Source organism: Toxoplasma gondii, chromosome IX (genome assembly GCF_000006565.2).
Source record: "Toxoplasma gondii ME49 chromosome IX, whole genome shotgun sequence".
Classification (NCBI taxonomy): Eukaryota; Apicomplexa; class Conoidasida; order Eucoccidiorida; family Sarcocystidae; genus Toxoplasma; species Toxoplasma gondii.
In genome coordinates this window covers 6,042,265-6,059,602 of record NC_031477.1, presented here as the reverse complement: position 1 = coordinate 6,059,602, position 17,338 = coordinate 6,042,265, and the positions used below count along the sequence as shown (strand labels likewise).

General features: G+C 55.7%; 4 protein-coding genes across 4 annotated transcripts; 1 reads left to right on the top strand and 3 right to left on the bottom strand.

Moving 5' to 3' along the window:
• Positions 1-463: 463 nt before the first annotated feature.
• TGME49_306400 (hypothetical protein) lies at positions 464-6,891 on the bottom strand. The gene is made up of 3 exons (XM_002370361.2): positions 2,221-6,891; positions 1,716-1,779; positions 464-1,377 (listed from the first exon to the last, which is right to left on the bottom strand). The coding sequence occupies exons 1-3, from the start codon at positions 6,283-6,285 to the stop codon at positions 1,325-1,327; spliced, it is 4,182 nt and encodes a 1,393-aa protein (XP_002370402.2). The 5' UTR covers positions 6,286-6,891; the 3' UTR covers positions 464-1,324.
• Positions 6,892-9,056: 2,165 nt separating this feature from the next.
• Positions 9,057-12,388, bottom strand: TGME49_306390 (hypothetical protein). The gene is made up of 5 exons (XM_018782482.1): positions 12,262-12,388; positions 12,016-12,160; positions 10,640-10,743; positions 10,055-10,128; positions 9,057-9,644 (listed from the first exon to the last, which is right to left on the bottom strand). Exons 1-5 carry the CDS (start codon positions 12,355-12,357, stop codon positions 9,629-9,631), a joined length of 435 nt encoding a protein of 144 aa, XP_018636172.1. The 5' UTR covers positions 12,358-12,388; the 3' UTR covers positions 9,057-9,628.
• A 164-nt stretch (positions 12,389-12,552) lies between these two features.
• On the top strand, positions 12,553-16,021 carry TGME49_306380 (U1 zinc finger protein). Its single transcript, XM_002370359.2, has 4 exons — positions 12,553-13,842; positions 14,321-14,386; positions 14,565-14,729; positions 15,257-16,021. Exons 1-4 carry the CDS (start codon positions 13,725-13,727, stop codon positions 15,553-15,555), a joined length of 648 nt encoding a protein of 215 aa, XP_002370400.1. The 5' UTR covers positions 12,553-13,724; the 3' UTR covers positions 15,556-16,021.
• On the bottom strand, positions 15,994-17,335 carry TGME49_306370 (hypothetical protein). Its single transcript, XM_002370358.2, has one exon. The coding sequence runs from the start codon at positions 17,238-17,240 to the stop codon at positions 16,743-16,745; it is 498 nt and encodes a 165-aa protein (XP_002370399.1). The 5' UTR covers positions 17,241-17,335; the 3' UTR covers positions 15,994-16,742.
• Between the last annotated feature and the right edge of the window lie 3 nt (positions 17,336-17,338).

Below are 17,338 nucleotides of genomic sequence, written 5' to 3'. Positions count from 1 at the left end.
TTTGTGCTGAGTTGTTGGATCGTTGCGAAACAGTGTTGAGCTGACATGTTCGGTTCAGCGCCCGAGGCGAATGCAGGGTCAAGCTGCCCGGGGAGCTTCGCTCCCGCCAGTAAGAATCGAAAAAAAGAGGCGTCTCACGTTGAAGTGGAAAGCTCGCTTGAGGCAACGGGACCGACCTGTGGTCAAGCGTCCGTCAATACAGCGAACCAGTGACTTTTCGCTACCGCCCTCGAGAGTGACTCCGTTTTTCAACAGTTAGAATCGCACGCTAGGTCTCTAAAAGACTCCAGGAAGCGAGAGAGAAACTCCGGAAGTCGAGTCTAGTTCAAGTACACATCTATCTCTACAGAAAAATGTGTGTGAGCGTGAAAGAAGAGGCTGACAGAAAGCTACATAGCTCGCAGCGGTGTTCCCTTCGTTTCGTCGTAGACATGCTCCCAGCTGTCTCCGCTAGGTTGCGACAGAGACGGAGAGTCCATCTCTCATTTTCGCCCACAGACGCGCCTGAGAGGTGGAAAAAGAGAAACAGTGAGGGAAACGAGGAACGGGAGAGGTCGAGTGTGTGCGAGAAACTGGCGATTCGGCACGAACAGCCGACACCCCGGCTACCTCCTTAGGAAAAACGAGGTGTATGTACACGAGACAGGAAACTTTTGGAGTCTTCGCGTCTCTGAAAGGACTGGTTCTCGCCAGTCTTGGACAAATCGTAAACGTCGCAGAAAAGTCCTTTCAACGTCACAAAAACCTTGAAGCCCTCTACGTGTACATACGACCAGTGTACGTACAGCCCATTGTAGGTGCTCTCTCTAGATTCGCAGAGGTCAAGCCAACAATTGGACCTGAAGAGACGTTTCTCGCCTCGAGCCATTTCAGACGAATTTGGGCGAGAGTGGCCGGAAACTGAGATCAGTTTGTGCGCACAGGAAAGGAAAGAGACACAAACAGCTGCGCAGGTTTCCACCTGTATGCGCGCTTCGTCAGGCGTCGCTCTCAGCCGAAAGCGTTCTTTATCTCTTTACGCAGCCTGCATCCTCTCCACGTTTCCTTCTTCTGAGTCAGTCCTCGACCAGGAAAGCAGTCGAAGAAACCGTCAGTCTGTCACGGGGTCCGCAGTGTTTCCTTTCCTCCTCCTCTTCCTCTGTTCGTGTCTCTGCCGCGCTCTGCGGTGTCTCCACGCCCGACGCGCAGCAGAGCCGCCGTCTTCCTCGCGCTCCCCCACGGAGACCCTTCACGGAACAGAGGAAGTCGGCGGCGAGGAAGAAGAAGCTGGAAGAGCTGGGAAGAAGACAGTCTGGACGCCTCTGCATCCTGAAGAGTCCTGGCCTCACTCCGCCGTGGTCCTCCGCAAGCCATACTCCTCGGGCCGCTCGACGTAGGCTGTGCAGACAGCGGCAGAAAACAGAGACATATGGAGACACCGACCGTGCAGAACAGGCGGCAGAGAGGCTACCGACAGGCAAACGCGTGGCGGGGGAGACCGCAAGAAGGAAAGAAAGAACAGAGCGGAAGAAAGAAATGAGAGGAAGCAAAGAGGAGGGAGGGGGACGAAAGAGAGCGATGGAGAGAAGCAAAAAGAAAGGAGGAGGTAGCACTGGGAAGAGAGGACGAAAGGCGAAAAAAAACTGCAGACAGGAGAGATCCAACAAAGACACACCAAAGAAGCATCGAAAAAAAAGATGTAAAAAGGACATGGGGACACAGGAACTCTCGCGCACCTGTAGCGGAAGCAAGGGCGTCCTCCTTGGACATGTTTTGACTGAGATATTCGTCGTAAAAATACTGCGAACAAGACACACAGAGCCACCGTTCCTGTGTCAAAAAAAGAGCACACAGCTCGATCCCCGAGAAAGACTCTGCTCCACCTGGGGATCGCATCCAGTTTGTGTCTTTTTTCTGATTTCCCTCTGTCTTCGCTCCGTCGACCGAGACTCGCGAATGCTGTATCGCATCTATCACCCCCAAAGACCTCAAACTCTCTCCACCTCTATCACCTCTCTCCCCTGCTTCTTGTTTTACCGGGCATCCCTCTACTCTTTTCTCTTTTCTGCAGTCTTCTCACCCGCTTTTCCGAACACTCCCGTCATCTCTCCTGGAGTCCTTTTCTCTCGCGTTCCTTCACTACAACCTGTGCTCGTTTCCTTCCCCTTTTCTATCTTTCCTTCTTTCTTCTCTCTTCTCTCCACTCCTTTCCTTCTCTCTCTGTTTCTCCCCCCCCCCTACCTCGATGAGTTCCTTCTTGCACCACCCTTCCATGTAGGACTCTGCATTGAGGAATTCTTGGGTCTGCGATTTGAAGTATCCGTCCAGCGCGCGTTGTTGAGAAGCAGATCTCTGAATTGGTTCTCTCCGTTCCTCTCGCTCTTCCTTTCTCTCGTCGCTCGCGTTGTCCTCTCGCGCTGACCGCCGCCGCTCCTCGGCCTGCGCCGGCGCTCGGTCTCCGCGGGCGCTCTCTGCGGCTCTGCGGCCGCGTCGGTCCTCAGCTGTGCGCGCGCCTTTGGGATCCACAGGTCTCCGGGCGCCTGCGTCCAAGGGGCGCGCGGCGCGGGGCACCCAGCCCAGCGCGACCGCCTCGCGCATGTAGGCTGGCTTCAGACACAGCGAGTGTTGGTCGAACTTGAACAAGTCGCGCTGCGCTGGATGCAAGAGCGGACAGGTCGCCGCACCGCCTGCGGGGCAACGCCTGCCCAGCAGGTAGTCCCCACATGCGCGTGGCGGCGAGTCGTCTGGGCCCGGCGCCGGCCCGCGCCCGAAACTGTCTCCGAAGCGCTGGCCCTCGAAGTGTCTCCTTTCTTCGCGGCGTCGCTCCTCGAAGTGTCGCGTCTCCTCTCTCTCGGACTCTCTGTGGCCCGCGAGCGATCCCCGGCGCTCCGCTGGGCCTTCCGGGACCCCTCGCGGGCGGAGAATGGCGATCTGCGGAGCTGGGCCAGTCGGAGGCGCGAGCACCACGGGCACCGGAGACGGCGCGCGACGCGAGGCTCGCAAAGGCTCCTGCGACTCTTCGCGTTGACGCCGCGTCCGCAGAACCACCGGCGCGGCCCCGCCGCCTGACGAGGGCCCTCGGACCTCGAACTGCCTGCCGCGCCGGCTTCTGGAGCCCACCGGCTCGTGCAGGCCCCGGGAGGAGACACCTGTCTCTGGAGGCGCGCCGCGCGGCCCGCGGCTGAAGTCCTCAAACGGCGAGCGGCTCCGGAATCTGCGCCCCGTGGACGGGGCCTTGCGCCGTGGCTCAGGCGACACTGACCGGCTCGAGTACGGCGAGCGACCGCCGGGAGACAGTGAGGAGGAGAACGATCTCCGTCGAACGGGTCTTCGGTCTCTGCTCCGACTCAGGCTCCAGCTGCGGCTGCACCGGCGTGAGTCGGAGCTGCTCCGGTCGAAGGTCCGCGAGTCGCGGTAGCCTCTCGGACTTCTTCGACGCGCCACGCGGCCCCGGACGGGTCCCGGAGACACGGAGACACTGCGCGGGCCCCTAGGAGCCGCGCCGCGCTTTAGTGGTCTCATGATTGGGCTCCTCTCGCGCCGGTGACCTGGGGAATCGGCGTATCTTCGCGGGCCTCGCGGGGACCTCGACACCTCCCGGCGCGGACTGAAGGCCCGTCGCTTCTGCGGCCCCGTAGACGCCCCAGAGAACGATCGCCCGCGACTGGGGCTCCGCCACGTTCTCCGTGGAGACATCTCGCGCTCCAGAGCTCCGTAACCGCGGGTCTCTCGCTCTCGACGGGGACTTCGCGCGGACTCGCGGGCCCTGCGCCGCTCCCTCGAGACGCTCACGCTCAGTCGCCTGTCTTGTTCGCGCCGCGGCGGCGAGTCTGCGTCCCGACGCGTCCGCTTCGGCTCCAAAGACGGGTCTCGTGACAGCGATTGGCTTGCCCTGGGTGACCTCCCTCGAGTCCTTCCGGCAGCAGCCGGCCGCGGCCTCTCTGCGCCGTTCGGTTCTTCGAGAGGCCCGGACGGGCTCCGGCCTCGCTTCCTCGTCGGATGTGCGCCCTCTCGGTTCGTAACATCTTCAGCTGTGGAGCCTGTCTCTGCGAGAATGACGATTCGCGCCGAGGGCGAGCCGGCTCGGTCTCCGCGGCCAGCTCGCGAGTCTTCACGCCCACCTTGGGTCCGTCCCCGATCCACTTCGCGGCCTCGCCGCTCCGGTGACGCAGCGCTCCCCTTCGCAGTCCGTTTGCCAGACGCTCTCTCTTTTTCGCGCCCCAGAGTGAGTTCCTCGGAGCCAGCAGCCGCCAGTTGACTTCCACGCGGCGATCCCTTCCCGCGCAGTGGACCCTCGGCGCGGAAACCGTCCTGGCCCCTGGGAGCGCGCGGGGACAGTCGACTGCGCTCTCTGGATTCGCGCCCTGTCTGCGCAGCCTCCACGCTTCGACTTCTCGCCCTCGAGCTTCTCTCCTGTCTCCGATAATCTCCCGGTTGGTCTCTGCGGATTTGCGCTCCCTCTCTCGCGCGTCGCGACGCCTCCTCGGAGACCGACGGCGACCTACGGCGAGTCTTGCCGGCCGCGGGTCGCCCTCGCGAGCCTTCTTCAGAAAGACTTCTTCCTCGCCTGATCCCCTCGCCCCGGCTCGCTTGCAGCGCTGGCCCGACCGCGTCTTGCTCAGCTGCCCGCGGCGCGCACCCAGGCGTGTCTCCTCGCGTCTTTGCCCCAGACTCGCGCCTCACGACTCGCCGCGGGCCTTCGCCCTCCGCCGGCAACGTGACGCGCCCTGCGGGGCCCGGCGTTCTTTCGTCTCTCCGCATCTCCGCAGCAACTGCATGCGCGGACTCGCCGCCCCTCGCGACTGCAGCCGAAGTGTCTCCCCGACGCTCCCCACTGTCTCCCTCTGGCTGAGGGCCTTCCACGCCGCGCGGACCCCGCGGAGACGCAGAGCCTGAACGGGTCTGCTCGGGGCCCTTAGGCACCTGTGTGGGGCTTCGTTTGGGGCCTTGTTTGGGGCCTTCTTTGAGTCCTTGTTTGAGTCCTTGTTTGAGTCCTTCTTTGAGTCCTTGTTTGAGGCCTGTCTCCGTTTCTCGGCAGGCAACAGTTCGCGACGTGGAGCCTGGTCTCTGGGCGTCGGGGCCGAGGCCCGCGGGATGGCGCTCCGCTGTCGCCTGGCGCGCGTTCGCACTCCGCGGGAAGGCAGGAGACGCAGAAGACAACGCGGCGGCTTTCGCTGCAGTCTGAAGACATGCGCGTGCTGCCCGCGTCTCGGCCTCCCGCGAGTGTCTCACTTCTTTCTCCGTCTTCGCGCCAGTCTCCCTCTCAACTGCTCTCTGCGACTTTCCTTCGATCCCTTCCGGCACTCTCTGTCCTTCTCCCTCTTCTCCTTCTTCCTCTTCTCCCTCCTCTTCCTCTTCTCCTTGAAGTCGAACTCTTCCACTTCGGCAACTCTGCATGACTTCCCTCGCCCCGTCGGTCAAGACGACTTTCCGGGGGCCCTCGTCCTGCGTCGGGCCTTGCCCAGCTTCCTCGTCGATCTCGTCGCGGCCCACCAGCTTCACGCGCTGAGTTCCGACCGCGGGCGAGAGACAGACGCGCCCAGAGGTCCAGCCGCCGTTCAAGAGGGGTGTCTCCTTCGGCGCGGTGAGCTTTCTGGAGCACCGCGGCGTGTGTCTCGGACGCTCCAGTCCATCTTCGTCAGAGACAAGTCCTTCTTCGATGCTCGTCCGGCGAGAGGATTCCCCGGACGCCCCAGGCGGCGGCGCTCTCTCGACCCCCCGCGGGCCTGCGTCCCGCGTCGCGGAGACACCTGCCACCCGCAGGCGCCCCGCGTTGTCTCCGCCGCCTCGGCCGCTCCCGGCGTCTCCCTCCCGCTCGCCAGCAGACTCCCCGCCGCGCCCAATCGCTTGTCGAAACAGCCGCCCCGCAGCGCCGCCTCCCTTCGCGTCCGTGGCGCCCGAAGAGCCTTGGGCCTTCTCCGCGGGTCTCAAGGAGACACTTCGGGCCTGTGCGAGGCGCAGAGGCCCTGGGGTGTTGTGCCGAGGGGGGACCGGGAGCAGGGGAGTCTGCTTTTCTCTCGCTTCGTCGCGAATCAGGGCGTCGAGAGACATGCCCAGAAGGCGAGCCTTCCGCGCCTCAACTGTCTCCGCGGTCTGCTCGGCAGGCGCCACAGCGAGGAGCGCCGTCTTTGTCCCTGGAGAGACGACGATGCGTCTCGAGCTGGAGCCTGTCCGTTCGCGGAGAAGAACGCGCTGCGTCTCAGCGGTCAGCGCCACGACTGCGCGAGAGCCTTGCTTCCCCCCCGCAGAAAGCAACGCGCGCGTCGACGCCGCGGCGCGCCCCGACCCTGTCTTCTTCTTCTTCATCAGAGACACTGGACACTTGCGACCGAGAGTGAACGGCGAGAGAGACGCAGAAAGAGAGAAAGATAGAGAGAAAGAGAGAGACAAGCGGAGCAGAGGAGGACGCAGGGCAGGTAGACGGAAAAGAGCACGCAGAAGAGGTCAAGGAAGGAGACAGAGACAGGGCTGGAGAAAAAGACGAGAGAAGAGAAAGAGCTAGCGTCCGAGCTCTAGGGAAGAAAAGAAAGCGACAGACCTCTCGAGAGAGAAGGAGGAGAATTCGAGGACGAGACCAGAAGCGTGGACTTGGACGAACTCTGTTTCTCACTGGAGGTTCCTCACGGAGGCAGCGATGGCAGGAAAAGATGGGCGGTGTGTCAGCAGAGCGCGCTGTTTTGGAGGAGCAAGCGCGACGAGACAAAGAGAGAAGGAACGAGAACGACAAAGATAAAGAGAACAAGAGAGGAAAAGACTTGGGCAGGGAGGGAAGTTGCGAAGAGAAACACACGTGGATGGGGAGGAAAGGAACAAAGGAAGGAAGCAGAGAGACGCGCGGGTCCCGCCAAAACGAGCGTGGAGCAGATCGACTGCGAGAGAAGAGCGTGGAGAGAAGAAATAAAAAGATTCTTGGATATTTTTCTGAAACAGAAGGGTGTGGTGCACGGTTTGTCTCCCTGCTCTTTTCTCGCGAATCCGCACAAAAACGCGCGTGAGAAAAGATTGTGCGCCCCTCGCAGAAAGCCGCTTAGGTCCCACAGCTCTTTCTCCGCGCTCGCGCAGACGGCGCCCAGCGGCGCTCTGCCCGATAGGCGCCGACCACAGCGAGAGAGTTAGAGAGAAAACGGAGAAAAGAGGAAGAAAGGGAGAGAAGGAGGAAAGAGGGAGGAAAAGGGGGAAGTAGACACGGCAGACAGAAAGTGCGAGGAAAGCAAGAAAGAGAAGAGAAGTTGGAGAACAAGTTCGTGTGTCCGTTGCTTGGGTCGCCTCTCTGGAATGGGTCGCAACGTCCAGGAGGTTGAGAGAAGAGAAAAAACGGAGAGAAAAGGAAAGAAAAAGATGATGAGGGAAGGGGGATAGGTAGGAGAAAGAGGAAGCAGAAGCACACGAGGCACACAGGGTTTTGAGATGTCGATTTCTTCTTTTCACTAGCGATCCTTATCACCTGTGGCTGAGAGACACCCTTCAATCGACGAGACGAGAGAAGCAGGTCAAGAGAGTTAGATTCAAAGGCTGACACAAAAGACTTCGGGGATGCAAAGCGCGGAAGACGACTTGCTGGAGGGTCAATGAAGAGAAGGAAAGCGTTCTCTCTCCTGAAAGACTACACTGCAGTCACAATACACCTCTTCCGCTCTCTCTCTTTCCTACTGTGTTTCTCTCCTTCTCGTTGTCTCCTTTCTCGCCACTCTTTTCCGCCTTTCTTTTTCCTCCCCCTCTTCTATCTCTCTTGTTTCATCTCTCTCTTTCTTCCTTTCTCCGTCGGTCGCCTCTTCCTCTCTCTTTCCCCTCCCTCTCGGTCCGCTCCAATGTGTCATTTCCGGTGGAAGTCTCTTCGCGCGTGAGTCCCGACTGAAAAGAGTTTTTTCCTTTCTCTGCTTTTGTAGTAGAACTGCTGTAACGTGTACTTGCTGCAGGCTCTGCTGCTGCCACAGCGCGCCTCAATGGTCTTGTCGAGCGCATCATGCGGTGTTGCAAGTGATTCTATCCCAAACTGGTCGTCGCGTGTCTCACGACTGCGAAGCACAGAGAAGGCCCGTCCTCTTCCTCTCTTTTCTCTTTTCCTCCACCTTCTCTCTTCTGGTCGTTTATACACCGCACCCGAGACTGAGGGTCTGCCCTCCGCTAATCGTCTGTAAACTTCCGTTGCACTCCGCATTTACGATTTCGGGAGAAACTTCCGACCGCCCGAGACACGCACGCGTGCGTGGTTGGCCAAAGCTACCTCTCCAGGGCCATGCTGTGAAACGCAAAGAAACTGCTTTCTTGTTTGGAAAAATCAACCTCGAAACGTACGTAAGACAGAGCTGCATGCTCTCTTCGTGCATGCGAGTCCAACCAAAGCGGGAGCCTGACTCCACAGCCTGCCCCGTGGCCTGAAGACCGTCCCTGAAACTCGACGACACCGGAGGCGAATATTCAGCAACAGAGAAAGAACAAGAGCTCCCAACGCTAAGCTCGTTGCCGTAGTTTATTTACAAGTGAGAGGCGAGTTCGCGTTTTCTGGCTGGCACACACTGCAGGCGTCGGCCTCCTGTCTCCTGATCTTCCTTGCCCCTCTTCCCGGCGTCTCTACAGGAGCGCTCGGTCTCTTTGAAAACGAAGGTCCTGCGAAACCGAGGCGGCTCGGATGCTTACATTTCTGCTCGTGTCACGAGTCGAAAGGTGTCTTTGCTAAAAAACCTCGTAAAGACAAAGTTCCTTCTATCTCGAGTTCGCCTACTGCGTTCCTGCGTCTAGATCACTAGCGTCTTTCCTCGAGCCTTTCTGCGTTCTCTCAAAAAACTCGAAATTCTCTGGTAGCTCGGCTTCGCAAAGAACTCGCGTGTATGCCGCGACTTCTCTTCGCTGTCTCCTCGCTTTCCTTTTCGTCTCCTCGTTTTTTCTTTCCTCGCACATCTGGCCTGTCTTTTTTCGAAAACCTTTCTAGAGCAGCATAAGCGCTGAGTGACCGACTGCACCTCTGCAGAGGCTTTCAAATGTACAGGATGCTCGCGCAGGCCCGCGACCCCCGAGAGGCTCAAATGCATGCAGCAGTCAGTATCTGCAGCTTCCCTGCTTCGCCTGAGCTCTCCTTCGAAAGATCTCCTTTTCACTGGTGCAGAAGAGGCAAAGCGAGCTGAAGGCAGCCCAGCAAGGAGGGCCTTCTTTTCGTAGGACAGAGACGCAAACACACCCGAGCTGCATGCGGGAGAGACAGCAGGGGAGCGGCCCGAGAAATGGTGGTGAGACGCCTTTTGTGTGAGTTGCTGGAAAAGCAAGGATTTCACAACCGTGATGAGGAAAAGTGAACCGGACACAAAGAAAGAACTTTTTGCTCCCCGCATACGCAGATCTCGTCTTTCAAGTCCACGCGAAGCCCACATGTACTTCCACCCAAGCTGCTCTCTCTCTCTGTGGCTTTCCCCGTTCTCCTTTGAAGCTGGATCGGATGCGGCCGACAGAAAACGAGGTCTCCAGGGCACGAGTTCTTTGCAAACGTTTGCGTCCAGGTTCTTCTCTTTTCTCTGTTCTCTCCTATCTCTCTTCTTTCTCGGAGCTTCCGCAGCAGAGGGAACCTGGACGAGCCTGGAGAGAAAGGCGAGACGAGAGAACTCGAGGAAACTGCGCTCATTGCCACATATGGCGCGTGGAGAATTCGGGGAGAAGGTCAAAGTGGCAAGTGCCTGAGAAGGAAGAAAAAACAGGAGAAACGCTGGTGAGAAAAGCCGCGCGGGCGAAAGCGGCTCGACAGCTGGCGAAGAGTTCGAGCGACAGTGGAAGGAAAGAAAAGGGAGAGAATAACGCAACTCAAAACGAAAAAAACCGACGCGGGGAAAGAACAGAGACATCGAACGAAGGCAGACGAACAACAGCGATGCAGAACAAAGAGACACAGAGAGAGACAGAGATAGATAGAGAGAGACAGAGAGAGAGACAGGGAAGGGAAGACAGAGGCGCAGCGAAGGAAGAAGAGAGGAGACAGAAGACAGTCAGAAAGACACGCATAGACAAGACTGGGAGGCGTAGTCGCACAAGGGAACGAAGCGCACGCGAAACAGGGAAACCTGCCACCCTCCGAACTCCAAGAACATACCTTTCTGCCTGTAGTCCTCCCACAACTCGATCTGTTCGATCGGGCAAGCCACCTGGGCTCGGTAGAACTGGTACCTGAAAAAAATCACCGCGTTCTTTGTCGATCGATGTCTCCAGAAAAGACATGCAAACTCGAGAGTCGGACACAAGATTGACATGCACCCTTCACTTGGACGCACGAGCAAACGCAACTATTGCCAGCAAACGCGAAATATGTGCCGATATTTATATATATATACATATATATATATATATTATATATATATATATATATTTATATATTTTTATTTATTTAGGGTTTATATATGTAAATGTATTATTATGTTCACGTGCATAGACAGGTGGGAGGAAATGTTATTGAATTGAAGAGAGTACGTCCCTTCCTTGTTACGCTTTGTTCGCCATTCTACCTGTCCCTCCCTGCCCTCCCCCGTCTCTTCTTTCCCCACTGTTCTTCGTTCTCTTTCTGTCTCCGTCTCTTTCTGTCTCCGTCTCTTTCTGTCTCCGTCTCTCTCTCTCTCCTCTCCTCTTGCTCGTCCTTCCCCGCTCTTTTCTGCCTCCCGTTTCCTTTCGTTTCTTTCCGCACTTGCAGCGGGTGTGGTCGTCGCCGAGTTCCTTCGCGCAGCGCGCAAACATCGCATATCGAAGACTGCAGGTATTCATCTGGTTGAACTGCATGCTCCGCGGATCCTGAGGAAAATGAGACGCACTACTCACTCTTCTTCAAGGAAGCCGACCTCCCTCTCCCCAACAGTCGATGCGTGTAAATGCAGGTGTACATACTGTCTCTGCATCCAACTGCAGATCTGTCACGGAGCACCTGCCGTAAAAAAGCGTCGCTACACATATATGTTCACGCATACATATTGATATACATACTTGTATTTCTTTATACATGTATATTTATGTATATATACGTAAATATATGTAAATATATGTAAATATACGTAAATATGTGTATGTATGTAGGAGACAGCAGCGTGCATATATGACTCGAGATACATCCACGTATAAGCATCGCACAGTCAAGGCCAGTGTGAAAAGATCTGACGATCGCTGTGGTGAGCTCCGTCCTGGCAACCTGTCTGGGTGTGTACGCCACACTGGCAAATACGGATTTCTGTGTATAGAGAGAAAAAGGAGACGTCACCGCTGAGAGTCGCTCGGAAAACAGCAAACGACGCACTTGAATGAAAAGAAGGTGAGCGTGTATCCTATCGAATGGGCTGAGAGGACCTCCGAACGTATCTTTCTCACGGAGGACGAATCCCTAGAGAGCTGCTATGGCTACTCCACGAGACAAGGCAACATGGTAAGGTGTATTGTGTACTGACAGAAGAGTCGGCAGGGGAGTGCATGCGCCTGAATCCGAAGCGGTCAGTGCTTCCTCAACACAGTTTCGCTGCATGCATGACGACGTTGCTGAGCACCCGAGACCCTTCGCGAAAAGCCGACTGTCTACGACGAAGACGAAGAGATGCACTCTCGAAAACTGACACAAACCATTGCGCATGGCTACGCTCACAGGCGTCGGCACACACAAACACACATGCATCTAGGCACCTACGTTTCTGCATCTATAGAGCAGATGCATATATCTATATATCTAAAAATAACATACGCGTAACATCGACATATAACATATATATATATAAATATATAAATATATATGTAAATATATATAAATATGTATAGAAGAGGTGTGCGTTGAAGCAGATGTGCATCTTCGAGGATCCTCGCAGACAGGCAGGGTCGGGATTTTTGAAGAGGTTTTCTACGAGGTGCGAGAGTGGTTCCAAGCCTCACGGCAGCAGAGCGTCTTTGTTTGGAGCAGAGGCAAGGTCGAGAGCGGCGCGAGCCGGCAACTTCTTCAGCTCCCTTGCGCAGTCTGGAAAGAGGAAACGCGTCTGAGTTTGGAGGTCTGGCCCATTCGTGCGATTCGAAATGGTAAAAGTGACTTACGTCGGTATGGGGATTCTGCGAGGTGAGTTCCTCGACGCTGCGCTGGAACTTGAGCGCTGGGTTTGTGTTCGAGTCGGTCATTTTCACGACGAAGAAGGGAAGAGTTGCTGGAGAGCGGCGCCGCAGAAGCGAAAAGACGAGGAAACTGCAGAAAACACCGAGGAGAGACTTGGAACACTGGTGCGAAAAAAAAAACAACGGCGTCACCCGGTTGGGTCCCGAAGGAGAGACGAGAGGTGTACCTACGCCGGACGGAGTCAGAGCGAGTCGCTGGGCGCGTGGAGCTCGTGGAAGCGCGTGGAAAACGGCTGTTTTCTCGCGGAAAAGAGTTGGTGTTTCCATCTGTGAGACAGCGCAGCGTCCTTTCTTTTCTGGGAATCGCCCTGCGCGCGCGTTCGCGAAGAAAAGCGGGCCTTCCTCTCCGCGGCTCTCTCCTCCCCTATTTTAGGACGGACACAGCTGGAGCGTCCGGAAGGACATGCAATTTCGCAGATTCTTCTGGGGGATTCGTTGTGCCCGACCAAACCCCCGCGGACTTTTTGACGCGCGGCGCCGCTCGCGAAGCCCCTGAGTTTCAGCGAGAGTCGACTTTTCGCCTGAGAGAAAAAGGACCTTTCCTGTTTCATCGGCCTCTTAAAACGAAACGCGGCGACGCTCGGGGGTGGACGGCCAACACCCGAATCGAGAAGAGAGGAAGAGGGAGCGGCAAATCGCTTCAGTTTCATTTTGTTTTTTGCGTGCGTTGCTGCGACTCCCCAGGTGCTCCCCGTTGTCTTTTCTCTGCATCTACAGGCTCGCTCACGAAGGCGAAAGAACTTTTTTTCCTGGCCTTCGCTGCGTGGCGCGTCGCGCGTTCTGGGCCGTTTTTTCAACTAAAGAGCAACCCACTCTAACACACTCTCTTTTTCTTTCTCTGTCCGAGGGTCCCAGCTGCTCCGACTGCCGCGCACCGTCAACAGCTTCTCCAAACATCTGTTCTCTTCTCGCAGTTTCCTTCCTCCGAGGCGTCTCTCGCCTTGCCACTCACGCGGTCAAGCCGAAAGCGCCATCGCTCTCCTCTCTGTCTCCTCTCTGTCTCCTCTCCGTCTCCTCTCTCGCGCTTCTCTCTCTCTCTTTGTGGCTTCGCTCTCGGCGCTGCAGAGTCTCTCGGTCCGCTTGCTTTCGTCTGCTCTTCTTTCTTCGCGGTCTCCTCGACTGCGTCTCTCAGGAAATCTGCAGTCGCTGCTCTTTTTCAGCTGTCTTCCAGCTTCCCTCCTCCTGCAGGCTGCGTCTCCTCTCCTCTCAAGACAAGACCGTCACCTTCGTTGTCCGTGGGGACGTCGTCTTCCTTTCTCGGTTTGCGCGTTTTTTCGGCAGAGTTCGACTCCCCCAGTGGGGCGCTCTTTCAAATCTCGCTCTCTCTCTTCTCGAGCAAGTTCGCCGTCTCTGGCGTCTCTGTGCGTTTTGTCGCGCCTGCCTCTTCTCTCGTCTGCGTCTGCATCTCGCACTGGGGGGCCGGAAGGCAAGCGTCGCCGAAGGCGGCTCCACAAGTTTCCAGAGCGAAGGCGCCTTCGCGAATCTCGGCGCAGCCGTCGGAAGGCGCTCTCCCTTCTCGCCGGAGAGCGTCGCGCGAGGAGCAGAGAGCAGAAGTTTTCGCAGAAGGTGTGGTGACCTTTCTTGCGCTGAGACAGCAGACCGCACTGAAACAGGCGAAGAGACTGGATGACAAGATGCCGAAGTACTACTGCGAATACTGCGACATCTACCTCACTCACTCGTCCCCTGCTGGACGGCGGCAGCATGCGACTGGGCGCAAACACATCAACCAGAAAATCGAGTACTTCCAAAGTAAGGCGAAGATCCTGCGGCGCGGTTTATCGATCCGCAGATGTTTCTGTTCCCCAGATAGAGGCCTGCGCATGCACGGAGAGCTGTACAGATGCCCCCGTAGAGACGCGCAGCGTTCCACTGGGCAGACCTGGAACTGCCTGGAAAAAACTTTAGAGAGAAGAAGACGCGAAAGAGACAACACTCGAGAGAGCTTTGTCACCGTTCAACAACTTCTTTCAGGAGCCCTCTGGTCGTCTCCGTAAAAAAAATCTTCACCAGCGCGTGGAAGAGAACCCAATTAATGTGCAGGTGTTCCGCGAAGCGACTTTCATCTCGGATGCGTTTCGTCCACGCCGTTCTCCCTTTCTCCTCTCTCTCCTCTCTCTTCTTTCTTTCCTTCTACGGCTTCTCTGTTCAAACGCTTCCTTTCCTTTTGTCCTCTTCCCTCTCATCTTTTCTTTCGTTGGCTTCCTCGTCTGTTTTTTGTTCTTCGCAGATCTGATTCGCGAGCCCGACTTCATGCCGCCTCAGCAACTGGACTCGACCGTCGTCCAGCGAGCAGGTCAGAAACAGTCCACCTTTTCTTCTCTCTCTTCGTGTCTCTCTTTTCTCTCTCTACTTCTCTCCAGTTCCCCTTTTTTCCTGCATTTCCCCCGCGCTTTTCTGGCTCTGTGTTGGCCTGTGTTTCTGTATGACACCTGGACGCATGGTTTCCCCACTCCTCTGCGTCTCCTCTTCAGTGCAAGCGGCAGGCTCCGGACCTATGCCGATGGGTCCTACAGGCGGTCCAGGCTTTCAGCGGGGCTTCGGCGGCCGCGGGGGCTTCGCTGGTCGCGGCGGCTTCGCTGGTCGCGGCGGCATGGACGGCGGCCGAGGAGGCGGCAGAGGTGGATTTCCTCCCATTGGTACGCAAGAAATCGTGTGTGTCTCTGCAGATGCGCCGAGACAGTTCTCTCGAAAGAAACATGTGGATGTCTGTAGGGAAATGCGTCAACCAATGCGAGGAACAACATACAAAGAACGATTCACATGGAGATATATGGTTACTGACAGGGGAATACGTAGACGGACATACGCCTCGGGATATATACGTACATAAATATATAAATATATATATAAATATATGTAAATATATAAATATATATATAAATATATATAAATATATATATATATATAAACGTGCATCTATATAGAAGTGTTTGTTTATGCCTGTTTATATTTTGAGAATGGTGGGATTGTGGCTGTGGAGACGCATGTCGCAGACGCCGTGGTTGAATTTGACCCCAGATTTTGGATCACCTGCATTCACCGCACATGTCTTGCTCCGTGTAGTGCCAAGCTTTTCCACTGTTTTCTCAGTTTTTTGATATTTTTTCCCCTTCGATTTCGCTTTTTTCATTTTCCATTTTTATTCCGTTTTTCCGATTTCTAGGCATGTCGATCGGACCTGGCGGCGGACCTCCAGGGGGGGGCAGGAGCGGCTCGATGTGTGGCTCGCATCATCCGCAAGACATCCGCAGTGGGGGCGCTCCGGGCCCCAATTCGAACCACTTTCAGAGACCCATGGGCCCGATGGGCTTCCGCGGGCCCATGGGCCCTGGGGGCCCCGGGCCACTTGGCCCCGGGGGCCTGCGCGGCCCGGGCGGGCCACCCGGGAACCACTTCGGGCCTCCAGGCGACGATGTGGGGCCGCGGAGAAACATGAGTGGCTTTGATCGAGAGCGCAGATAGAGCAGAAAGTGCAGCAGCTGTGGCTGTCGTAGAAAGGTCCCGCTTGTCTGTTTGCTGTCTCGTTGTTGCGGTCCGCGGAACATGTGGAAGGAGGCCGCTTTATTGCCGCCCTCTCGCTTGTCTGGCTTCTCACCTCTGCAAAGAGTGCTGTCGCTTTTGTGATTTCGTTTGTTCTCCTTTCGTCTCTTCTCCAAACACACTAAAAAGCGTTCGATGGTTCCGACTCAGATAGCGGCCGAGAGGCCCTTCTCCCAGTTTTTTCGAAAGATTTGCTCGGAAAGGAGAACGGGGTGGAAACTCCTGAGAACGGAAGGCGTTTCCCAGCTAGGAAGAAAATCAACTCTCTTCCTTCTGGGAATGCAAAGAGTAAAAGCGCTCTCCTGGAGACTCCAGTCACGTCACAGAATGAAGAGACAGACAGCAACGCACTGCGGCCGTTACTCCCGAGGCTTGGCTTGCGCAGCCAACAGCAAAAGACAGATCACAAGCACATTGAAAAGAAATCAAACAAATGTCTACATGCATGTGTTCAAAAGGACCCACCAAGGCATGCATTTCCATGTATCTAGATCTATAATAGAAACCATGTTGAAACGAACCGTCCATATAGATTCCTACACTTTTCAGCTCTTTCCTAACAAACACGAGTACTTGCATGTCCACGCACATGGAAATATATATATATATATATATATATATATTATATAAGTAATATATATATATATATATAAATATATGAATATAAATGTATACACAAGAATGTGAGTAGGTGTCAAAAGTGTGTGCAGGGGACGTCTCCGCGACTGGAGAGTTCGTGCTTCCCTCTGAAAGGCGAGGAAACTGTTGTGCTTTGCTCAGCGTAGGTGTCTGTCTTCTGTGTGAGAACGGACGCAGAGTGGGCATTTTATTTTTTTCTGTACTTGACAGAAGAATCAGGTTCAATTGGGGGGGAAGGCGCCTGACGTTCTTAAATACAGGATTCCCTGAGCTGTGCACAGAGAATAGATTTCCGAGAGAGCTTCCAGCCGCATAGACGGTCTCTCTCGAGCACCTCGTTTTCTACAGGGCGATGCATTGATTCTCTGCACCTTTCTCTGTTGGGGATTTTGGAAGTCGCTCTGCCCTTGGCTCAGATGATGACTCCAACCGTCCGACGGTTCCGACCGAAATCGCATCTGCAGGAGTGCTCACAAGTGACGGCAGCACTTCACATCCTGCGCCGAGAACTTGGCCGATGTAGACTCAGAGAAAAAGTGACGGAAGCAAAAAGACTTCCCGGAGAAAACAAGTTGCGGTTCTGAAGATTCGCACTTGTCGAAAAATGGAAAATGACATGGAAATCTGAGAACCCCCTTTCTCGGGACAGTTCTCTGCGCTCTACGAAACGGTAGGTTTCCCTGACGGCCGGAAAAAGTACGTCTGCTTTTCCTTCGCTGTTGCGTCTCCTCTGTCTCCTGTCTCTTCTCTCTGTTTCTCTCCTCGTCTGATCTTCTCTGCAAGATTCGTTTTCTTCGACTCTGTTCCTTGCGTTGCATTCTGTCTCTGGAGCGGTGGCGATGAGTTCCATCTCTGTCGGCAACTGGAATTCGCAAGCGGCTCAGAGTTTCGGGGACAAGGCGTGACAAGTATGGAGTCCCCTTCGGTACATTCTCCTCGAGTTTCTCGGCTACGAGACATCCTCGCATCGACGCGACAAGTGCTCTCCTCTTCCACAAAAAATGGAGCCAAATACGAGAGAAAAGGAGCAGGAAGGGGATGGAGAAGATCAAAGCAGGGGAGATTT